The sequence below is a fragment of the Haemorhous mexicanus genome, chromosome 17 (genome assembly GCF_027477595.1).
Source record: "Haemorhous mexicanus isolate bHaeMex1 chromosome 17, bHaeMex1.pri, whole genome shotgun sequence".
Classification (NCBI taxonomy): domain Eukaryota; kingdom Metazoa; phylum Chordata; class Aves; order Passeriformes; family Fringillidae; genus Haemorhous; species Haemorhous mexicanus.
Genome location: NC_082357.1, coordinates 16,166,055 through 16,187,613, shown reverse-complemented (window position 1 = coordinate 16,187,613; position 21,559 = coordinate 16,166,055). Strand labels below are relative to the sequence as shown.

Below are 21,559 nucleotides of genomic sequence, written 5' to 3'. Positions count from 1 at the left end.
AGCACGTTTACACAGAGCACGGCCCGAGCCTCCAGCTGCCCAGGGCTCCAAACCCTTGGCACAAACCCCTGCGTGCTCAGCCGGCTCTGAGAGTCCTCCCCTGCACGCTCGCAGCATTTAACACCAATGAAACAGTCAAAGCTCTTCAAAACTTGGGTGGAAAGGAAGAACACTTACATGTGCAGAGATTTTTGTGCCTTCACTACCTCTTCTTTTGAACTGTAACGGACCAAAGCATTACCATGTGGGAGGTTCAGGTGGAATGTTATTAGTGGGCCGTGCTGCATGCACAGAGTACGCAGGGTCGAGCCGTCGATCTGGGGAAACACGTGCACAGTGTGAGCAGAGCCTGCCAGAGCCCAGCCTGAGCCTGCCCAGAGCCCAGAGCCCAGCCTGAGCCTGCCAGAGCCCAGAGCCCAGCCTGAGCCTGCCAGAGCCCAGAGCCCAGCCTGAGCCTGCCAGAGCCCAGCCTGAGCCTGCCCAGAGCTCAGAGCCCAGCCTGAGCCTGCCCAGAGCCCAGCCTGAGCCTGCCCAGAGCCCAGAGCCCAGCCTGAGCCTGCCCAGAGCCCAGCCTGAGCCTGCCCAGAGCCCAGAGCCCAGCCTGAGCCTGCCCAGAGCCCAGCCTGAGCCTGCCCAGAGCCCAGCCTGAGCCTGCCCAGAGCTCAGCCCAGCCCAGAGCCCCCTCCTGTGTGCTCCAGCCTTACCTGAGGTGTAAGGTTTTTCAGAACAAGCCAATTTGTTATTCTCCCTGAGCTGCTCTCACCCCAGCTCGAACCTAAAGGAGGGAAAACAGGAGTTGGTGCCTGCCACACTGCTGGCACCGGGCACTTGGGTGGAGCAGCTGACCCCACATTCACTGATAATGAAAACTCATGCAGCACCAACCTCCAGACTTCAAACCCTTAGAGGTCACTGTGGGTGGTACAGCCCTGCTCAATTTATTTATTTGGGAAGCGTTGTGCTCATGTAAGCAGGGGCACAAGCAGCTACACTGCTGTCAGATAAGAGTTTTGAAGCCTGTCCCATGACTCCCTGGGCTGTCATGACCTGATTCATTACTCTGTGAGCCTGTCTGTGAACAACGTTACACCACACAGCTGCCCTGGGGTGCAGCTGGGGAAGCACTGGCAGAGGCAGCTCCACTGAGCACACAACGAGCACCTGTGCCCCCTGTCACACACACAGCACCTGCCCTGCCCCAGCCGTGCCCAGCACAGAGCCCGTGGCACTGCAGGGACACAGGCTGCCCAGCCCAATGCAGGCACACCTGCCAACAGCCACAAACCCTCCAGGCACACAGGGACATCCTTACCAGGGGTGTATCTGGCATCAGAATTTCCCCATCCTCCACCCAGACGAAGGGAATTATCCCAAGTGGACAGGGGTGGCTTCTGGCCTGTCAGCCCTGGAGGTGGCCGGGACGGAGCAGTGATGCTTTTAGGTGGCAAAGGGACCTTCCACAGCTCATGAGCCAGAGAGGTGTTAGTGACTGATCCAGGAGACCACGTTGATTTGGAATCACTGTTTCTGGCTACTAAAAGACACAAAAGACAGCCACAATCACTGTTGCTGCAGCCATCACCTTGCTGCAAAGAAAAGCTGCTAAATTAGGGTAAAATCAAAACTGCTGCTTTGATATCAGTGAAGTTACCACTCTGATGAGAGCTCAGCACTGCTTTTATTAACATCTAGGATCCCCCTGGAGCACTGAAGGGGAAGGAACCAGAACAAAAATCCAAGCAGACATCACCTGAAGTGCTTTGTGCTGTACTGCTGAGGGAAACATTGTAGTTGGAGGCACGAATGGATGACCAGGCACTAGTTGAAGGCAGCGTGGTGTTCAAAGATGAGGATGACCCTGCAACAAAGAGAAGAGTCAGGCACAGCACAGCCTGTCACAAATGCAGTAGGATGAGCAGGCTTGCCTTGTGCACACTCAGGGGAGGGACGTGCACCCTCAGTCCCCTCCTCAGCCCACGGGCACGTGGTGGCAGCAGGAGAGCACAGCCCTGCATTCCTGCACGGCCGGGCTGCCAGGGCTCTGCTGCTCCCAGGGCCCTGGGCGTGCACAGCTGACATCAGCAGCACAGCCCACGCTCCTGGGACAGCCCCTGCCCTGCATCAGCACCAGGGCTGGGCCTAGGATGGGACAAACCAGGAGAGGAGCAAGCAGCAAACACACCCCAAACCCACAGCACAAGGGAGAGCCACGAGGGCAGCAAGGAGCAAACACAGGGGACAAACCAGGAGAGGGACAAGGAGCAAACACAAGGGACAAACCAGGAGGGGAGCAAGGAGCAAACACAGGGGAATGGCCAGGAGAGGGACAAGGAGCAAACACAAGGGACAAACCAGGAGAGGGGCAAGGAGCAAACACAGGGGACAAACCAGGAGAGGGACAAGGAGCAAACACAGCAGACAAACCAGGAGAGGGACAAGGAGCAAACACAGGGGGATGGCCAGGAGAGGGACAAGGAGCAAACACAGGGGACAAACCAGGAGAGGGACAAGGAGCAAACACAGGGGACAAACCAGGAGAGGGACAAGGAGCAAACACAGGGGAATGGCCAGGAGAGGGACAAGGAGGAAACCCAAGGGACAAACAGGAGGGGAGCAAGCAGCAAACATCTGCACGACAGCAGAGGGAAGGCTGCACCCAAGTCCCCAGAGGCTGAGCATACCACTGTTCCTGTCCCTGAGGTGGTCAACTTCCCGCACAGTATTAATTGAGAGATTGTTTATGACACTGCCAGGAGTGACGTAAGGGTCAGTTTCGGGGTCGATGTTTGGATAACCTTTCCATGGCTCACCAGGGCGAAACTCTAGGAATACAGATGCAGGAAAGAAGCTTATTTTCACTGTATTTTTAAAAAGGAAACAGCTGTCTAAACAATACATCTCCTAAGGACTGAAAACCCACAACCCTTTAAGCATTTAATTTACTTGATTCAGCCATCACTTCATTAGTTTAATTTCTGGTTTTTCTGGCAGACACCCTTCTCTCTGTACAGCAAAGCTGCCATTCTCCATTCCCACCTGCTGAGAGCACCCCTGGTGCCCTCCTGCAGTGGCTGCAGCCCCAGGAGAGGGTGCCCGGGCAGGGAGGGAGGGCAGGGCTGTACCTGGGGGCCAATTAACACTGCTAGAGCCATTAGGCGATTTGGCACGGGGCCAGCCGTCCCCAATGGAGCCGGGAGGACTGGCTGGGGAGTTACTGCTGTTCAGGAAGTCATAAGGAACAAACGGAGAATCTTCCAGCCTAAAACCACTTGAAATAGCACCTGATCAAAAAAAAAGAAAAGCAGTCAAATATTTTTCATGGCTGGTTTTTATATCCTTATATAAATGCATATAAAATCATGCCCTTGTAAATCATCAATGAAATATACAGCAGCACACTGTCCTCCTGTGATGCCAAGTTATACTGGAGATCATGCAGGAGTGCATAACTCAAATGAAATATGTCTGAGTGATCCAGGAGAAAACTGTATGAACAATCCCCCATGAAACCCCTTCACTAAAACAGCACAGATATTCAAAGTAACATGTGTTCAACTCAAGGAAAGTATTCATTCCAGAGGTAAGAGCATTCTGTGGGACCCCATTTGACTAAGTGGGTTCTGTGGTGGGAGAGCTCATGAAAGAAACAGCTACAACCTGTGAAGAACCTTTAGCTACTGCAAAGCTCTGTAGATTCTATTCCTGGTCTTGGAAGGCAAAGAAAAAAATTTAAAATCCCTGGAGACAGAGAAAGGAATGGCTTAAAGTTACCAGACAGCAAAGCCAGTTCTGCTACAGTTCTGAGGGAACCAGGGATTGCATGAGACACAGAAACTCCTGTCTCTGGTCAGAAAGCATCACCTGCAGGAAAAACAACACCACCACTGCCTGTGGCACCAGTGGGAGGGGTTCAGCAGGGCAGCTGCAGGGAATGGCCACTACCAGAGGCAGCTGGGAGCAGCAAAGCAGCTGATGCACCTAAAAATACCCCGACACTCTGAACAGTAACAGGAGACTGGGGACATTTATAACTATCTTTAGACACAGATTCCTGGGCCACAGACTCAGATTTTAACTGGATGATTTCAAGCAACTGAAACAGCTGAAATGTCATATGAATCTTGATTACTGGAATGAAACATGAAGCAACCAAGCTCACCTCCTCTGAAACCAAGGACAGCAATGGAACCAAGTCTAGCCCTTCTAAGCTCTTCCCAATTTTAGAATGCAAACACAGACATTCATAACCAAAACCTGCCTGTAAAAATGCCAGCCATGCCCAGAATGTGGTAAATCCCCCAAAATCACCTTAGGACAGAAGGATGGTGGGAGAGAACACTTGACAAACCAAGCTTTTGGCTCAAAAATATACAAAACATTCCACTGGAGATTAAGGTAAAGCTAGCAGCAACAGTCACAGTACCAGAAAAGTCTGGTTAAAAAATGAGTTCTGTAGAATGTTTCTACTAATCTCATCACAAGATCGTTGTGTGAGCACAGTCAGCAGAGCTGTGGCTGCTGTGGCAGACCAGCAGCAAGCTGGCACAGACAGAACCTGCCCCAGGAGCTGTAACACAGCCCCACAGACACTGCAGGGCTGCACATACCATGTTTGCTGGAGTTCTGATCTAGGGATGTGTTCATAGAAATGCTGTCGACTGTCGTCCACTTCCTCAGCCGAGACTGTGGCTCTTTAATACTGCTCATATCCAGGTTTACATTCAAGTTTGAGTTCATTCCTGAAAGCACACACAGCTTATGAGACACACACCAGAGCTCTCCTTCTGCTCCTCGCCACGGCTGCCCCAGAAAGCACTGAAGAGCACGTTGCCATGGTTATGTCATGCTTCAAGTCTCTGCTTCTGAGGAACATTCTAGCACTGAGACCAGGGAACTCTCTGCACACAGAAGCTAAGCTGAGCAATGCAAAGCACTCCCAAATTCTCAGCTCATGTCCTCATGCAAAAATGTCAGTGGAAGAAGACATTAGGAAGTTAAGAGAAACTAAATTGTAAATACCTAAAATAGGGGGCAGAGAGAACTGCTCCTGACCCACTCTAGCTGTGGTCTGTACTTCAGAGGTTTTTCTCCCAGACAATCAAGACAATGCCAACCCAAATCAACTCAAAGACCTGGGAGGTCCAGGCTCTTCTGGGCTTGGACAACGTGCCCACATTTTTGACCCTGGCATGCCTGCTCCCTTTCCAAGCTGTGAGAATCCTGAACTCACAGCTCTACCTGGTACCTTTCCAGCCCTTCAGATCTATTTACTCCTTTTCTGAAAACAAACCACTACAAGAGTTTAACTTGAGAACAGAGACATACAGGGAACTTCTCAAATGTCTCAAATGTCAAACACCTTCCTTCAGCACTGGGAACAAGGGCTTCCCCTTGCTCCTAAGTGCCCGTGCACAGCCATAAAGAAACTGGTTTACTTTTTGAGGGCTTTTGTTTGTTTTTCTTAAAGGCATGAACAAGAGTTGATGCCAGAAAAGCCTCCTCTTAAAATGCCTCATGAAAAGTGCTTGGAACAGGATGGAGTTTTAAGAAATACAACAACTATCAATAGCTCCAACAGAAAAAAAGGGAATGTCCAGCTGATCCTGTTTCTGACACCTCCCTCTGGCATTTTGCTGCTGTCAGAGCAGTAACCCTGCACCACAGCAACCTTCCTTCTACCTCTGGAGAAGCTGCAGAGACCAGAGCTCTGAGAGAAAGGCTAGAAAGACCCCAGGCTGGCAGAGAGGCACACCTGAGGCCAGGCCAGTGCCAGCCCCCAGCAGGCACAGCTCTGTCACAGCTCTCTGTGGGACCTGTGTGGGCTGAGTGATGGACACCAGCCCCTGGACATAATCCATCACTTAAACACTCTTTCCAGAAGTAATTCTTCATATCCTACTGTGGAAGGCTTTATACTGGTTATATAGTTATACAGTTATAGTGTACTCAGTACTAGTTATTAGTTATATCAGTTATACTCACTAGAAAGGTTGGTTTTATTAATAGAAATACTTCATTCTATAATGAACTGAGATGTGACTGCAGAACTGGCCAGGAAGAGACAAAGATGCTCTGGGTGAGTATCTAGTGAATCCTGACAAATCTCTTCCCTGAAATGGAAGCAGAACCTCCTTGCTCTCCTTGCTGGGGCTCCTGACACTGGTATGGGAACACAGAAAACAACAAACCCAAGGATTTTCCAGGAGACAGCTGGGCAAGGTGAGCTGCCTCTCCCACAGCCACACCACCACGCTGCACTGGGAGCTTGGTGACACCAGCTTTCCTCTGCACCCAGTTCTTCACTGGGGAAGAAATTCCAGCAACATGCTTTTCCTGCCCTTTAGCCTTTATGTGAGGACTGAGGGTGGCTCAGTGTGCTGGGCAGAGGGACCCCAGAGAACTCCAGACTCCTGAGGGATCTCAAAGCAGCCTCACACATACTGCAGGCTCCTGACTCATGTGAGAGAGCAGCTGTGGGGCAGTACACAACAATTCCAGCTCAAGGAATGAACACGAAGGAGCCTGACCTGGGCAGGAGCAATCCCTCAGCAGAGTTTGGTGAGAAAGTGAAATATGCCTTTCCTTAGGGCTAACACAGTGTGTCCAACAGCTAAAACACTTCCTTTGCATGCCTTGCCCTCTGAATGAAAGCAGAACTGGACACTGATGCCAACCATCACCAGCAGCTCTGAAGCAGCAGCCTGGGCTTGAGGCTGGCCACAAGCCACCCCCAGTGTGGCACTGTCCTGGCCAGTGCCACTCTGCCTGCAGGCACAGGGACCTCAGCTGCATGTCCAGGAAACAAACTGCCCTGCAGAGGCCCATGAGAATGCAATCAGCCCAACAGAAATGGCCCAAGTAGGATAAAAGAGAAGAAAAGCAAAAATGAGGGGGAGGAAATAAATGGGGGTAAGGAACAGAGGTAAATGGTAAACAGCTGTAGTAAGATAGCATTAAAAAGGGACCTAAAGTAAGAAGAAAATATACAAGCCTGGAATTTCTGAAGTAGAAATTGGACAGAAGCCTGAAAATGTAGGGAGAAAGAAACAGGAGATGTTTGTATTTATAAATGTTCAGACATTTTGCCTAATGAGACAACAATTCTTTAAAAATACAAAGCCAAAAGCTTTCTCTGCTGGACAAAACCACTAACAGGCAAAGTGACTGTTTTACCTTTGCAATTCTAGAGCCATTGAAAGCATTTCTGAAATCCCAAGAAATGTGTCTACATCAATGGGTTCTTTGCATGGATTCTACTTCTTGAAGTCCTTTAGCTCCAGGAATCAGGACTTGGTATCAGCCTGGGGATCCAGGGGACAAAAGGAGCACTAAAAGGAGCCTGTCATTCCTCAGGACTGTGAGGTACTCTGCACTGAGACAGGGACACTCACTGGGAATGAGTGTACTTGGGGAAAAGTTATTTAGTGAGCAGGGGTAACCCCACACAGAACTACCACTCCACTGAAATGGGAAGTACTGACAGGGTTCATTCTCCAGGAGGAGGCACGGGGAAAAGCAGGGCTGGGTGTCACACAAACACCAGCTGACTGCAGGGCACCCACCTATAGGGAAGCTGCTGAATGCATTGATTGGTGAGGGCCCTTTCTGCAGCTCAGGAGTAGTGTGGGGCATGACATTCTCAAGGAAGGATTTCATGGAGGGCTGATGGAGTGACTGCTGTTGAGAGGGTGGAGTTTGCTGCTTCATTAACAGGTTTGGATCAAGCTGACGGGACTGTTGCATCATCTGTTGCTGCATACTAAGAGATCGACCCTTTAAAAAAAACAGAGCAGTTACTACAGCAATGAGCAAAAGCTTTTCCATGGTCTGAGAAAGAGGGTGAACTGCACCTTGGTACCCTGTGCATCCTGCACAGCCAAACCCCAGCACCCAGCCCCTCCTCTAAGGCTCCAACTGCGTCCACCCCTGCACACTTCAGTGCGAGTCACAGCGAGAAATGCAGCTCAGGATGAAAAGCAGCTCTCAGGAGAGTCTGAGAGGTGAGTGAGGAGGTCTCTTTACCTGCTGCTCCTGCTGCTGCCGACCCCCTGAAGGCACACTCCTCTGGGGCTGTGCCTTCTGCTGCTGAGCCAGCAGCCGCTGCGAGACACGCCAGGGTTAGAGCAGGACACAGCACCAGCCCCAGCCACCCACGGCCCGCAGCCAGCCCCAGCTCACCTGTAACTGGGAGATCTGAGAAAGCTGGTTTAACTGGGACAGTTGATTCAACATGGCTACCTGTTGTGGGCCAAAAAGTGGGCTCAGGCCACCGCTGTTTGGTGCATACTTCAGTAATGATACTGGAACCTGCAACACACACCAGGGCCAAGGGCAACTGCAACGGCTCTCCTCAGGCCAGAACATGCAGAATTCTAAAACCTCTGCTCAACAGATGCCTGGCTTCATCAAGCCAAATATGCTCCCAAATATTTGCAGAATAAATATCAGCAACACCAACAAACAAGGACCAGTTTTCTGAAGCAGCATTTGGATAGTTCATACACAGAGTGTTTTCTGTATCACGTACCTGAGGGGATAGTAATGGAGGAGGCACTTGAGCACGTGGATTAGGCTGAGATGAATTAAGAGGTTGTGCTGGAGGCTGCTGCATGCTCCTGGGCTGTGCTGCTATATTCCCAACACCAAACACACTGGGATTGCCATTCTGGGGGAAGGATGGGCAGTCAGTGACAGAAAACCTCTTCTGCTGCTTCTCCCACCCCAGACATTTCAATCACAAGTCAAACACGATTACACGAGCAGCTACAACGTTCTACCAAAAGGCATTAAAGGCAGTAAGTAACACACCAAGGATATGCACACAGCCTTACCTGTCTAACAGAATTCAAGCTTTGCATACCCAGCCCTGCTAGGGAGCCCAGGGCTTGGTTAGGTAGTGCATTATTTGAAGGGGGAAGCTTCATGTTTTGATTGGACATAAACTGCATGTTTTGGGACTCGTCTGCTACAATGCCATCCTGATGGGACAGACAAACCGAGGCGCAACAACCAGCCAGCAAGCAAGCAGAAGGGAGAAACCATTGCAGGAGCAGAAGGGAAGAGTCACAGGACAGTCCAGCACCAGCAGGAAATAGGCAGAAAACAAAAGAGATCAGGTTAGTCATCGGCACCGCCAAGGGCTACAGAGAGTGCTCAGTTCTGTGCATCAGTGAGTTAACAAGAACAGATCGATGGCATGGATGAACCAGCCAGCCCTCAGCCCCCCTGCAGCACCTGCAGAAGGCTCAGGAGCACACAGGTCACTGCTCAGGACACAGCGAGGGAGCTCAGCAGCGTCCCCAGAGAGACCCGACTGACCTTATCGAAGTAAGGACCGCGATCCATGGAAGACTCTTTGGGAAGTTGGGGACGAGACCCGGGGCCTTTTCCAACCACACGAGTGTAATCTGCCACGCCCAGGCCGTGCTTGTCCATCTCCATCCTCTTGTCCTGCAGTAACCCTGGGCACAGAGAGCTGCCTGCTCACCCTGGGCTCTCCAGCCCCAACCACACCAACACCAGAGTGCTGGGGAGCTGAGCTGAGCCTGCCCTGGGGTGGGACAGCCCTGGACACACAGCACAGCCCTGGACACACAGCACCCAGCTGTGCCTGTCCTGGACACACAGCACAGCCCTGGACACACAGCACCCCAGCTGTGCCTGCCCTGGACACACAGCACAGCCCTGAACACACAGCACAGCCCTGGACACACAGCACCCAGCTGTGCCTGCCCTGGACACACAGCACCCAGCTGTGCCTGCCCTGGACACACAGCACAGCCCTGAACACACAGCACAGCCCTGGACACCCCTCACCCCAGCTGTGCCTGTCCTGGACACACAGCACAGCCCTGGACACACAGCACCCAGCTGTGCCTGTCCTGGACACACAGCACAGCCCTGGACACACAGCACCCAGCTGTGCCTGCCCTGGACACACAGCACCCAGCTGTGCCTGCCCTGGACACACAGCACAGCCCTGGACACACAGCACCCAGCTGTGCCTGCCCTGGACAAACAGCACCCAGCTGTGCCTGTCCTGGACACACAGCACCCCAGCTGTGAGAGGAGACCCCCTGCACCAATGCCTGCACACAACTGGGGTGTGGAATCACCACCAACACACTTTGCAAGGCTTCACACAGATATTGCTGTCAGCTTGCTCTTAAAACCAGGAATGTATAATTGTTTAAACCTGCAATAACTTCAATATCAGGCTTGCCATTAATACTGAAATCTAGAGCCCAAAGAACAACTCCTTTACCCAAAAGACTATGAGCCCCAAAGTGAAAATACCCAATTTTGAAGTGGAATAAGGAGAGAGTAACTACACTAAAAACTACAATGCTGCAGTTAGTTTTAGTTAAACATTCTATCATCACAGTACACTGTAATTAATGTATTAAGAATTATCTTTCATTTGTTACAGAAATCCTAACAGTGAATGGAATCAAATAAACTGTAACTGCTCCCAAGTAATTTTTCAGTGAGTTTTAAACATTTCTAAAATAACAGTTCAGTATTAATGCAGTTCTCAGAACTGAACACGTTTCCAAGAATGAACCCAATGAGCCAGTGGGGGATTTGGTATGTTTCTGTTTATACCCAGTGGAGGTGCCCAGAGGGCAATCAAGATATTTATATTACAAGGAACAAACCCACCACACCCTGAAAACATCCTCTCATGTCAGTTGAACATATATAAATATGGATAAGCTTAGTTTGATACGTGGCCAATATTCCTATAGCAACCAGGTGATTCTGTGTGCAGCATCACTCACACACACAAACACTCTTCTCTACAAGGACATTCCTGTTCTTCAGGGAAATATATACTTAACTACATAGAGCTATATATACACTACATATCATTTCAAAAATGTAATTTACAGAAGGATATAAGGTAAAAGAGAGTAGAGAAGAAAAAGCAATAAAGCCCAGCTTGGTTCTACTGTTCTTACCTCCAGACATGTCCATCTTATTGCTCTGTATGGTTTCTTCTGGTGATTCTCTCTGAAGTAATAAAATAAATCACAGTTATTTCATTTTTAAGATAAAACAAAGAGATTCCTGCACACTATTACAATTCAAAACTTAAAGAAAGACAAATCAAGACAATCAAGTGCTACTTTAAAGCATTTCCTCCCTTCAGTTCCTATCCAGTCAAGAACAGGTTCCCTCACCAGAACTCCTAGTAAATGCAGTAAAGCATCAGGCTATGGGATGAATACCTGGGCAGTGGTTACAAAACCACTTTTCATCAATAAAGAGCTCTTTTTGCAATGAGAATGCACAGAAAAAGGATGGGTGACAGGGGAGACAAACACAAGTAAAAAGAAAACCATGATGAAAATGAACACTTGGCCATTGAGCATTTCAATGTCTGCACATTGTAACAAGCCCTGTGGAAAGGCAGCAAAGCCAGACAGAGACAAATACTTACTGAAAAACTGAGATTTGTGAATTGCTTAATGAATGGATTGATCCATGTTTCATCTTGCTTATTTCCACCTTTCATCATTCCCTTAAAAACAGAAAGGAATTCCTGTGATACTCAGATCCGACTTTAACCACATCACCACGTGTTAAGAATGAACAAGAAAGTGCAATGTGTGAGTGCAGCAATCAGAAATGACAGCAAGCCCTGCCCCGAGCTGCTCCTCACCTTTGTGGGCATTTTCTTCATGTAGGGTGGCCAGTTTAACGAGGGGTTCGCTTCTTGTGAGGAACTGCTGTTCCACATTCCAATCTCCACATCCTCCTCTTCCTCCCAGCTGGTCTGACGACTGCCACTCAAGGGCATGTCATCTCCACACCAACTGTCTTGCATAGATTTAGGCCCTGGTGGTGGAAAAACCCAGCAGTGAACATTCCAGTAGCAGCTCCACCAAACAGCTCGATGCCTACTGCAAGGTCAAACCCCTGGAAAACACCAAGCTTCCAGAGAGGGATTTCAGCCTTCCCAGGCACGCTGAGAGCACTCACCAGGCTTGTTTGGAGGCTGCTGCCCAAGAGAAGTGTTTGCCCAGCCCGAGGTGCCTCCTGCATCGCTGACAGGCTCTCCCCAGCTCGTCCCAGTGTCCATGGGCTTGCCCCACGCCGCTGTCCCGTTATCCACAGTGGTGGCTGGAGCAGAAGGCTCTCCCCAACCTTGGCAAAGCAGGGGGAGTTATTGGCATCGTTCTGAACAGGGCTTTAGAGCTACCTAAAGAGACTCGAGTGTTTTGCCTTTTCCATATGCTTAACATACAGTAAAAAGCACGTGAGCACACATTTTCATTTTGTGTGAGGGTCACTGCTACAACTGCAAGCTGTTCCATTAATAAAAGTAATCACAAGAATACAAATTTTGTATTTACAGAATTACATTCTGAGAATACAAATTTCTAAGACATTAAGCTAAGAGCTGCTCGTTACACGTAACTGACCCCATCTGGCACTTAAAAAGAGACACAGCACAAAATATTTCCTATATCCCATTAAGTTCCTGTCCAAAATCATTATTCACTGGTCATGAAGATACAAGACCAGAAAGTCTGATACCAAATCCTTATAAACCCATCACCCCTCATTCTGTCCTGCACAAGCTCAACAGGCTTCTTTTTTTTGAAGGCTCATTGGCAAAATTAAATTTTATCTGGTTTAGAATCATTTAGGAAAGTATTTCAATCCTCAGACACTATTTTAAGTATTTTCCCTGTGTTCCACTCCCCAGGACTCAAGCAGAGCTGTTTAGCCCTTATTACTGCAGTTATTTAAAACGAGAGCAGATCTCCCAATCTGTACAAACACCTCGATGCTCTGTGACAATGCTGTTCATTTCTTTAACAAACAGAAACTGTACTTCATTGCCACTCTGCCCTTTCCACTTTGCAACTAAAATAGTGTTCTAAGAAGACTAAAAAAGAGCTTTATAGTCAACAGAAAACACAAATTTGGGTAAAAGCCAGGCTTACCAGAACCCGAACTGCTCTCCTTGCTAGACATGGCACTTGAAGGCAGTAGCTGCGGATGTACCTGTGCTTGCTGGTCTGAACTGCTGCTACTGTTAGGGACATTTTTATTCCACATATTCACATTTTTGTAGTTGTACTTGCTGGGATCACCCCAAGCAGAAGTTCCATCATCAATCTCCATCTTGCGGCGAATGGATTCGGGGGATGGCTCCTCCCAGCCTGTGGGCTCCTCCTCCTTGGCTGGGGCTGGCATTGGCCCCCCCAGCCAGCCCGACCCCGGGGGCTTGTTCGTGGCAGACGGGGCTCCCCAAGAGCCAACATCTTGTTTGTTCCACTCAGGAGAGTTGATTGGCTTTGACGAGTCCCCCCAGACTTGAGGCTGATTGGATTTCGGAGGGTCTCCCCAGCCCTGGCTCTGATTAGACTTTGCAGGCTCATCCCATCCTGAAGAGTTGTTTGGGGTTGCATTGTTGCCTCCCCAAGTAACAGAATTTGATTTACCCGGCTCATTCCAACCAGACACCGACCTGTCGCTGTTGCTGCCTCCAGAACTGGATTTCTTTGCCTCACCCCAGTGGTTACTTCTAGAGTTTTCACCCCAGCTATCACCAGCAGACACTGCCCAACCCTGGCTGGCCTTCTGTCCATCTCCCCATCCCTGCTTCATCTTCGGCGTGTCATTCCAGGATGACTTTTCTTCTTTGCCACTTCCCCATGATTGATTGCTCTTGACCATTACTGTAGCAGCAGAATCTTCTTCCCACCCCCCTTGGCTGTTTGACCCTTTGGAGTCTCCCCACCTTGTAGCAGACTTTGGATCTCCCCACCCCGATACAGATGAGGTATCGTTATTATTAGGGCTAGGTCTATCCACACACCCCCCTGAGCTGGAAGTCTGTGTCACAGAGCCCCCCCAGGCCTCTGTCCCATTGTCAGTTTTTCTTTCACCCCTCGGCGACGTTTCGGTATCCCAGGCAGTGTTCTGTTTGATTGGAGTCTGTCCCCAGCCGGAGTTGGAAAGGACACGCGGATCTAGGTCAGTTCTGTTCACTATGCTTTGGAGTAACGTGTGCTGGTCAACTTTCCTCCTCTCTCGGCTCTGGCCCTCGGTAGCTGCCCTGTCCTCGTGGCACCCGGCGCCCTCCGAGCTGCCCTCGCTGTCCCCCGTGCCTGGTTTGGCCCACGTGCTGCTCTGCTCAGCCATCTGGGAGGCAGCAGAACTCTGGCTGCCGAGCTCCTCCTCCTCAGTAGACTTCCATCCGTTTGTAAACTTCCTGCTGTTTCCATTGACGCCCTCATTGGAATGCTGATTGCCGGGCAGTTTGCTCCATTCCCCGTTGGAAATGTTGGTGCCAGCGCTTTGTGCAGGGCTGCCCCATCCTCTTCTGCTCCCGCCGGCGCTCGCACCGCTCCCGTTTCCCCACGGCATGTTCTGGGAGCCCACTGCCCCTGCCTCCCACACCCCTCCGCCTTTATTCCCGTTGATTTGAAAGTTAGTGCTGCCGGGCCCGCTGCCGCCCGGCTGCATTAGAGTTGCATTCACAGTGTCACCATTAGCTTGGCTGTTTGGGCCTGGACATTTGTCTCCAGAGTAACTAGAACCATAGGCACCCCAGGTAGTACCGTAAGAGCCGCCAGTTTTGGCCTCCCCGTTGCTCAGGTGAGAGATGGAAGTGCCGTTTGCCACCGGAGAGGCCTGAATCTGAGAATGATTCATTGTGCTCACGCGCCAGGCCCCGGGCCCTGCAGTGCTGGGCAGCTCGCTCATCTGCACCGAACCAGCAGAGTTTGGTAAACTAGAGGTCATAAAGTTAGTAGTGTTATTTGGTCCATTCATTTCAGTGTTAAGGTTTTGAGGTTGCCCACTGAATGAAACATTCCTTGTACCATTTACTTCAGATTCACAACTTTCCTGAAGGCTTCCCCAGGAACCGTGGGCTGAGCCACCCACTTTCGAGTTAATACTCTGGCTGTTGGCCATCTGACCTATGGTACTGCACTGAATGCTTGTGCCAGGACTCCCACTCCCCACGGACCCTTTCAGGGCATGTCCACTGTTCTCCAACACGGACCAGGCACCATGGTTGCCATTTGAATTCAAAGTGCTTGGATTTAACCCTCCATTTGATGAAGAGCTTATGGTGCCCCAAGCATTCATTCTATTGTTGCTACTTTCAGATTTGCTGTCAGGAGCATCCACAGAAACTTGACATGTGCTTATTATGGACCCATGGGACAACCCCCAGGGCCCATTAATACTTCCATTGCCCACATTATTGCTGTTGCTACCAACCACAAACTTGTTCTGAGCCCCGTGCCCGAGGCCGTTGCGAACGCCGTCGCCCTCTCCTGCCGCGCTCCCTGAAGCCATGATCACGAGGTTCCGCTCCGACCCAGAGCTGGAGGCAGAGTCAGTGTCCATACATTCTGAAGTCAGCTCTGGGTCACTGCCAGTGATTGATGGCCATGCTTCTTTGTCAGAGCCGTCTACGATAACTTTATCCCAGTTTGTGCTGGAGTCACTATTTGAAGAGACTGGTCCCCAGTGAGAATTTTCATAATGGGATCCTAGACCACTGTGGTTCAGATCTAGAATGAAGAAGGAAAGCCCAAGAGCATTATTATCAGTTTAGTATTATTACTTCATTAAGCAGAAGAGGGGAAAAAAAAGTATAAAGACATTAAGCCAGGAATTATTTTGCTTATTATTTTGCTTCTGTTAAAACTACAGTCATGGAAAGTGACAGAGAAAGCTCAAAGTACAGCTGCCCAAAGGCTGCCAGGCACTGCCCAGAACACCTCCCAGCATGCAGAGCAGCTCTCACAAAAACCTCAGAAAACTTTAGACTCCTAAAGGTCTTTTTCTTCCAGAAAAACAGTTTTTAAAAGGATACTCCGTATCACCACATACAAAGTATTTTCTAAAACACAGATACATATTAAAAAGCACAGTAGTAAATAAAACCCGAAAACACACTAAAAGGCAGAAATTCCAAGAGGACATGGCCCTGGCCCAGCAGTACCAAGTGCTGTGTGACAGCAGCCAGAGAACACACACCTTCCCACCCCTGCTACAGATGTTGTACAGCAGTCCTCAGTACAAGTTATTCAAGGTATTTTCTTTTATACAACAACAGCTTGGCACAAAAAGCACAAGACCCATCTCAAGTTCTGCTTTCAGAATGCACTGATGCACAAGCCTATTTTTAATTAATTGTTAATCAATATCACTATTACTCAACCTACAGTGAACCAGAACTGAGTGCAAGAGCCCGGCTCCCAGAGCTGGAGCAGCCCAGAGCAGGGACCACCCACTGCTCCTCAGCCCCTGGCACATCACAGTGAGCAACAAGGATGGAGGCCCAGCAGACTGGACCAGGAGGAGTGGCAAAGCCCTTGGCAGGCAGACAGAGTGCTGTGATGGTGTGTGGCAGCTGCACAGCCCTGGAGAGCCACCACCACCCCTGGGAGAGCCAGGATTTGGCTGAGCATAACCCAGAGCCTGCCCCTTCGTGTGGCACCACGAGAACATGGCCGGGGCTGAACAACTGCCCAACAACCTTCAGGGTTTCAGCTCCCACCCCGGTATTCTAAAAAAGGACATTTAACCTGCACTAAGGGACTGGTCAAAGAGCTGTGTGCACTCTTGGGAGTGAGAGAGCCAACGGCACAGAACAAGATCCTGATCACACACACACCATTCCAGCAACAGCGTCCCTTTGAAAAGCAACACAAAGGCACACAGATGGCACACAGCCTGAATTCAGCACTGAGAGATGCAGGTTAGGACTACAAGTCAGAGGGAAATGGTAAAACAACCTCTAATTTGCACAGCAGCAGAACACATGGAGAAATGTGTATTTATTCAATTCTGTTACCCGAATTTAGCTGCAGTTTGTGCAGAGCTGATCCACAAGCAGCATGCAGTGATTAAATTCCACTCAGCTGAATTTCTCCCACTACATACAAAACCATTTAGACCAACAGTCCTTCCCCTGGACATAAACATGTCAGTGATGTCTAGCATGAGCCACTGCTCTGGAACATTCCTACCTGAACCTCCCAGCTCGTGCACTTCAGAGACCAAGGATACAAACACTGAGCAAGCAGATACCAGCTCTGACTTTTTGTATCTGGCAGAGACCACAGAACACCCTCAAAACTGAAAAATGACATGTGACAACACCCTGCATTTGGTGCACAGCACAAGGAGCCAGAACAGCCCACTCTTGCTTTTCTTCCCAAAACTATTTAAAGTTGCAACTGAACTTTTGCTGCTTAAATCCTTGACAAAAAAACATTTACACAAACCCGAGTTTCTTAAAATTCTGTAATCTGCTAAGATTGCTTTCAGTAATTTTTAATTTAATGCTTTCCAGCTATGAGTTATCCTGCAGGAAACATTTGCAAAAAAACTGTATGTATTTTAAAAAGCAGCTTGTCATCACATGGGTGAAATAAACAGGATTGAGAAGTGTAAATTAAGAAATACCTGAATCTTGCACCCTCTGCCTCCTTTTCCTGCTCCAGCACACCTGGCACCCCCAGGCTGTCAATACCATACCTTGCCAATCACTGCACCTTTGGGCCTTATGAACAAATGCATTTTAGCAAATACAGTCCTGAGCTTTTAGCAAACAATCAAGACATGATTTCCTCCACAGTGTGACACGTCTCTGATGGGAAGCACAAGCTTGCACAGATTGTTCAATACCATAAGAGGCAAGTCAGCATGGAAGCATAAACGTAAAAAAACCCCAATATCCTAATGCTAAGGTGACAAAAACTCTTAGTATGAATTCTGACTTAATTAGAAATGTTAAACCAAATTAGTATGCGATGGCACAGAAAAAGTATACTGCAATCATTCACACACCCATGCCAATGAAAAGCATAAGCCAAAGAATAAAAACAAAAATTAAAAAAATCAGACAAAATTGTGTGAAACATGTAACCAGCACAAACACGTAGTGCAAAAGCAGGTGAGATGGAAGTAGCTAACCTGACTGGTTAGGGGAGTGGCTCACCAAGTCCCGAATGGGAGGCATGCCTACAAAAAAAAAGCAAGAAAATCACAGAAGTGTTACTTCAGCAAATGAGAGAACAGTCCCCAAAGCACTCAGTGCTGTAAACCCAGTCCTTGGACTCCTTTTTCAGGACAGGTTTCTCTCAGAGCCAGTCCAGTCTCACTGTCTGCTCTGAATCATGCTCTCCACACAGGGAGCAGGGACATGGCAACAAACTCAGCCCGGGGATGTGAGAATTAGCAATTCTGCTGCTTTTATGACACATTTCAATTACAACCTACTTGTTACACATTAGGCATTTAATGAACCAATTTAATGCATCCTTAAGAGTTTGATTTATACAAAAAAGAGGATATAGTCAGGGAAACCACAACCAGTTCATTTTGGACTGTACTGACTAAGAAGTTGAGCAGTCAGCCCCGAAACTTCAGCAAGTTCCTCTCCCCTCTCTTAACAGCACATCTGCTCCACCTCCAAGCCAGGACTCTGCTGCCTGACTGAGCAAACAGCAGCATCTGAGCATGGCCCAGCTCTGACTGAACCAAGCACGTGCACAACAATCCACCATCTGCCCCCTGGCACATCCTGCTCCTCCCCTGTGCCACTGTAAGAATCAAACTTCATCTTTCAAACCCACAAATTCCACAGCTGGAGACCTGTTACACCGAAGGCCATGTTCCCCAAATGAATCCAACCTTCATCAGCACAAACTGCAAATCCCAACTGCTCCCTTCTTCCCTGAGTGCCCCAAGAGCTGAGAACCACCCCCAGGTTATTGGAGGCACCTTTTGCTCCCAAGGGCTCTGGCTGGGACACAACTCTGTGGCTCTGCTGTGAGATGCACCAGGACAAAGGCAGATGGGAGGAATCCAAACTGGAGCCCTGCCAGGAGCTCAGTCCTGCTCTCCTGCTCAGCTCTGGCCACAGCCAAAGCAGGTACTGCTGGAAATACTGCAGTTTATAGCAACAAATCACTTCACTGAGGAACAGCCACCTGGCTATCCCAAGGTGTTCCAGAGCCGAGGGGAGCAAACACCAGGGCAGCAATCAACCCTGCCCTCCATGTCAAGTTTGCACACGGGGCATGTCAGTGAAGACAACAACTAAACTGGGAATCAAAGTGTCCTGATAAAGAGCTACTTAGGGAGATTTCTAAAAATAACCATCTTGGCCCTGGCCTGGATCTGTTTCAGAAGCACTACGAGCCAGGAGCTTCATTTATGTGTCTCTACTAAAACAACATGCCAAATGTCCTAAAACCAGCAGGAAAAACCCAGCCCACAGGCCTATCCCTTCTTCAGCTTTACTTCTAGACAAAGCATGTTGATTTTCCAAACAGGAGACAACTGTTCACACAAAACACAAGCAAAGAGATGGGGTTTAGATCATTGATATAATTAAAAAATTCTCCAGTACCAACAACTTAAAATCTTAGTGTGCCCAGGGCAATTAAGGACTTTAAATTCAGCAGTGTCTGCCTGCATTACCTGGTTTTTACAAAGCACCTACCAAACCATCCCAACACAGCTGGACTGGGGAGAGATCCTTTCAGGAATTACACACAACCCACAGCCATTCCCAACTCCAGCAATTCTGATTCAACACTTGAAGCCCCAGTTTTTCTTTTAGCCCTAAAACACAGATCAATCCCAGTAGCCACTGCTTTATCCATGGAAGTCCTGTCCATGCAAGTGACCTACAGATCTGTCAAATGTCATGAGATTTTGGGCTCCAGAGGTAACACAGAGAGTACCTGGAGCTGCTGGTGGGGGCTGAAAGAGGAAGCAGGGAGAGTGGGTGAAACTGAGACAGGCAAATGACAGCTGCATTTCCTCTCAGACACAAAGGGGGCAGAAGCCATCAGCCCTGCTGGACGGGGCCTCCCCCACCTCACCAGCGCCAGACCAGAGCTTGAAACAAACCCAGCACAGAAACATCATCTGCCTTTCCATTGTCATCTTGTCTGTGTTTAGGAAAGAACATGACAACACATCCAAACCAGCTGTTATTCCTGGTTATTCCAGGGAAGGAGACAAGGAGACCTTCCAGGCACACACATGGCACCAAGAAAGGAGACCCGAGTGCCCAGCCTCAGATGGCAGCTCTGAGCCCTCCTGGGACACTCAGGAACAGAGCTCTGGCAGGAGCTACAGCCAACACAGACACTGTCCTGAGGTGACAAAGTGATGTGGCCAGCCCCTGTCTGCCTGCAGGACCCTGAACCTGGACACAGCCCCCAAACCAGCAGGGCAGTGCTCAGAGCACACCCTGCCCCAGGCAGGCAGCCCCTGCCCCTGCCCCAGGACAGCCCTGGCACTGCCCTGCCCCTGCCCCAGGACAGCCCTGGCACTGCCCCTGCCCCAGGACAGCCCTGGCACTGCCCCTGCCCCTGCCCCAGGACAGCCCTGGCACTGCCCCTGCCCCTGCCCCAGGACAGCCCTGGCACTGCCCTGCCCCTGCCCCTGCCCCAGGACAGCCCTGGCACTGCCCTGCCCCTGCCCCAGGACAGCCCTGGCACTGCCCTGCCCCTGCCCCTGCCCCAGGACAGCCCTGGCACTGCCCTGCCCCTGCCCCAGCCCCAGGACAGCCCTGGCACTGCCCTGCCCCTGCCCCTGCCCCAGGACAGCCCTGGCACTGCCCTGCCCCTGCCCCAGCCCCAGGACAGCCCTGGCACTGCCCTGCCCCTGCCCCAGCCCCAGGACAGCCCTGGCACTGCCCTGCCCCTGCCCCAGGCAGGCAGCCCCTGCCCCAGCCCCAGGACAGCCCTGGCACTGCCCTGCCCCTGCCCCAGGCAGGCAGCCCTGGCACTGCCCTGCCCCAGGACAGCCCTGGCACTGCCCCTGCCCCTGGCACTGCCCCAGGACAGCCCTGCCCCTGCCCCTGCCCCTGCCCCAGGACAGCCCTGGCACTGCCCTGCCCCTGCCCCAGGACAGCCCTGGCACTGCCCCTGCCCCTGGACAGCCCTGGCACTGCCCCTGCCCCTGGCACTGCCCCAGGACAGCCCTGGCACTGCCCACAGCAGCACACCACCACAGAACACTGAGCAGACCTGCACAAATGCAGCACACCAATGGGAATCCAGCCAATTAAATGCTGGGCTGGTACTCAGAGTGCAGTGGAGAACAGCACACAAATCCTCTGGGTACAACTGGGACACTGAATAGGTTCTATAAGCAGTAGTACTTCTTAAATTAGTTTATGTGTGCATTTTTATTTAAGTCACCACTCTTATTTAAAGCACCACTCTTATTTAAATCAGCTGGCTACACACCTTGGCCAGTAGAGTATACATGCTGCAGGAAAAGTTCCATCTTAATGAAAGGTAACTTTAAACATCACTAGGGACAGAACAACATCATACAGGTGAAGCAAAGAAAACAAGCTACTTAAAAATTACCTGTAGCAATGGTAAAGAATTCTATCAGTATGTTACAGAAATAATACTGGAAAGTATAAAAAATAATATGGGAAACATTCCTCAAGGACTCATGGATAAACTGCTTTCAGTGCTTTGTTTACTTTCATTTTAAATCCTGTTTCTTCAAGATGCAGTACTCAGAAGAGCTCAAAATTTAA

General features: G+C 49.9%; 1 protein-coding gene across 7 annotated transcripts in view; it reads right to left on the bottom strand.

The window, feature by feature from the left end:
- TNRC6A (trinucleotide repeat containing adaptor 6A) overlaps positions 1-21,559 on the bottom strand; it is a 44,104-nt gene that overhangs the window by 2,735 nt on the left and 19,810 nt on the right. For 4 of the 7 annotated variants that reach the window (XM_059862101.1, XM_059862103.1, XM_059862106.1 and 1 more), the window contains 18 exons: positions 17,959-18,006; positions 12,957-15,545; positions 11,986-12,150; positions 11,666-11,841; positions 11,444-11,524; positions 10,962-11,013; positions 9,319-9,461; positions 8,528-8,665; positions 8,179-8,307; positions 8,023-8,100; positions 7,563-7,773; positions 4,608-4,739; positions 3,123-3,281; positions 2,682-2,822; positions 1,751-1,858; positions 1,313-1,534; positions 705-775; positions 178-317 (listed from right to left, as the gene is read on the bottom strand). In XM_059862101.1, the coding sequence (XP_059718084.1) occupies positions 178-317; positions 705-775; positions 1,313-1,534; positions 1,751-1,858; positions 2,682-2,822; positions 3,123-3,281; positions 4,608-4,739; positions 7,563-7,773; positions 8,023-8,100; positions 8,179-8,307; positions 8,528-8,665; positions 9,319-9,461; positions 10,962-11,013; positions 11,444-11,524; positions 11,666-11,841; positions 11,986-12,150; positions 12,957-15,545; positions 17,959-18,006 (4,783 nt within the window). The remainder of the gene's footprint in view (positions 1-177; positions 318-704; positions 776-1,312; positions 1,535-1,750; positions 1,859-2,681; positions 2,823-3,122; positions 3,282-4,607; positions 4,740-7,562; positions 7,774-8,022; positions 8,101-8,178; positions 8,308-8,527; positions 8,666-9,318; positions 9,462-10,961; positions 11,014-11,443; positions 11,525-11,665; positions 11,842-11,985; positions 12,151-12,956; positions 15,546-17,958; positions 18,007-21,559) is intronic. The other 3 variants (XM_059862102.1, XM_059862104.1, XM_059862107.1) reach the window with 3 other exon arrangements.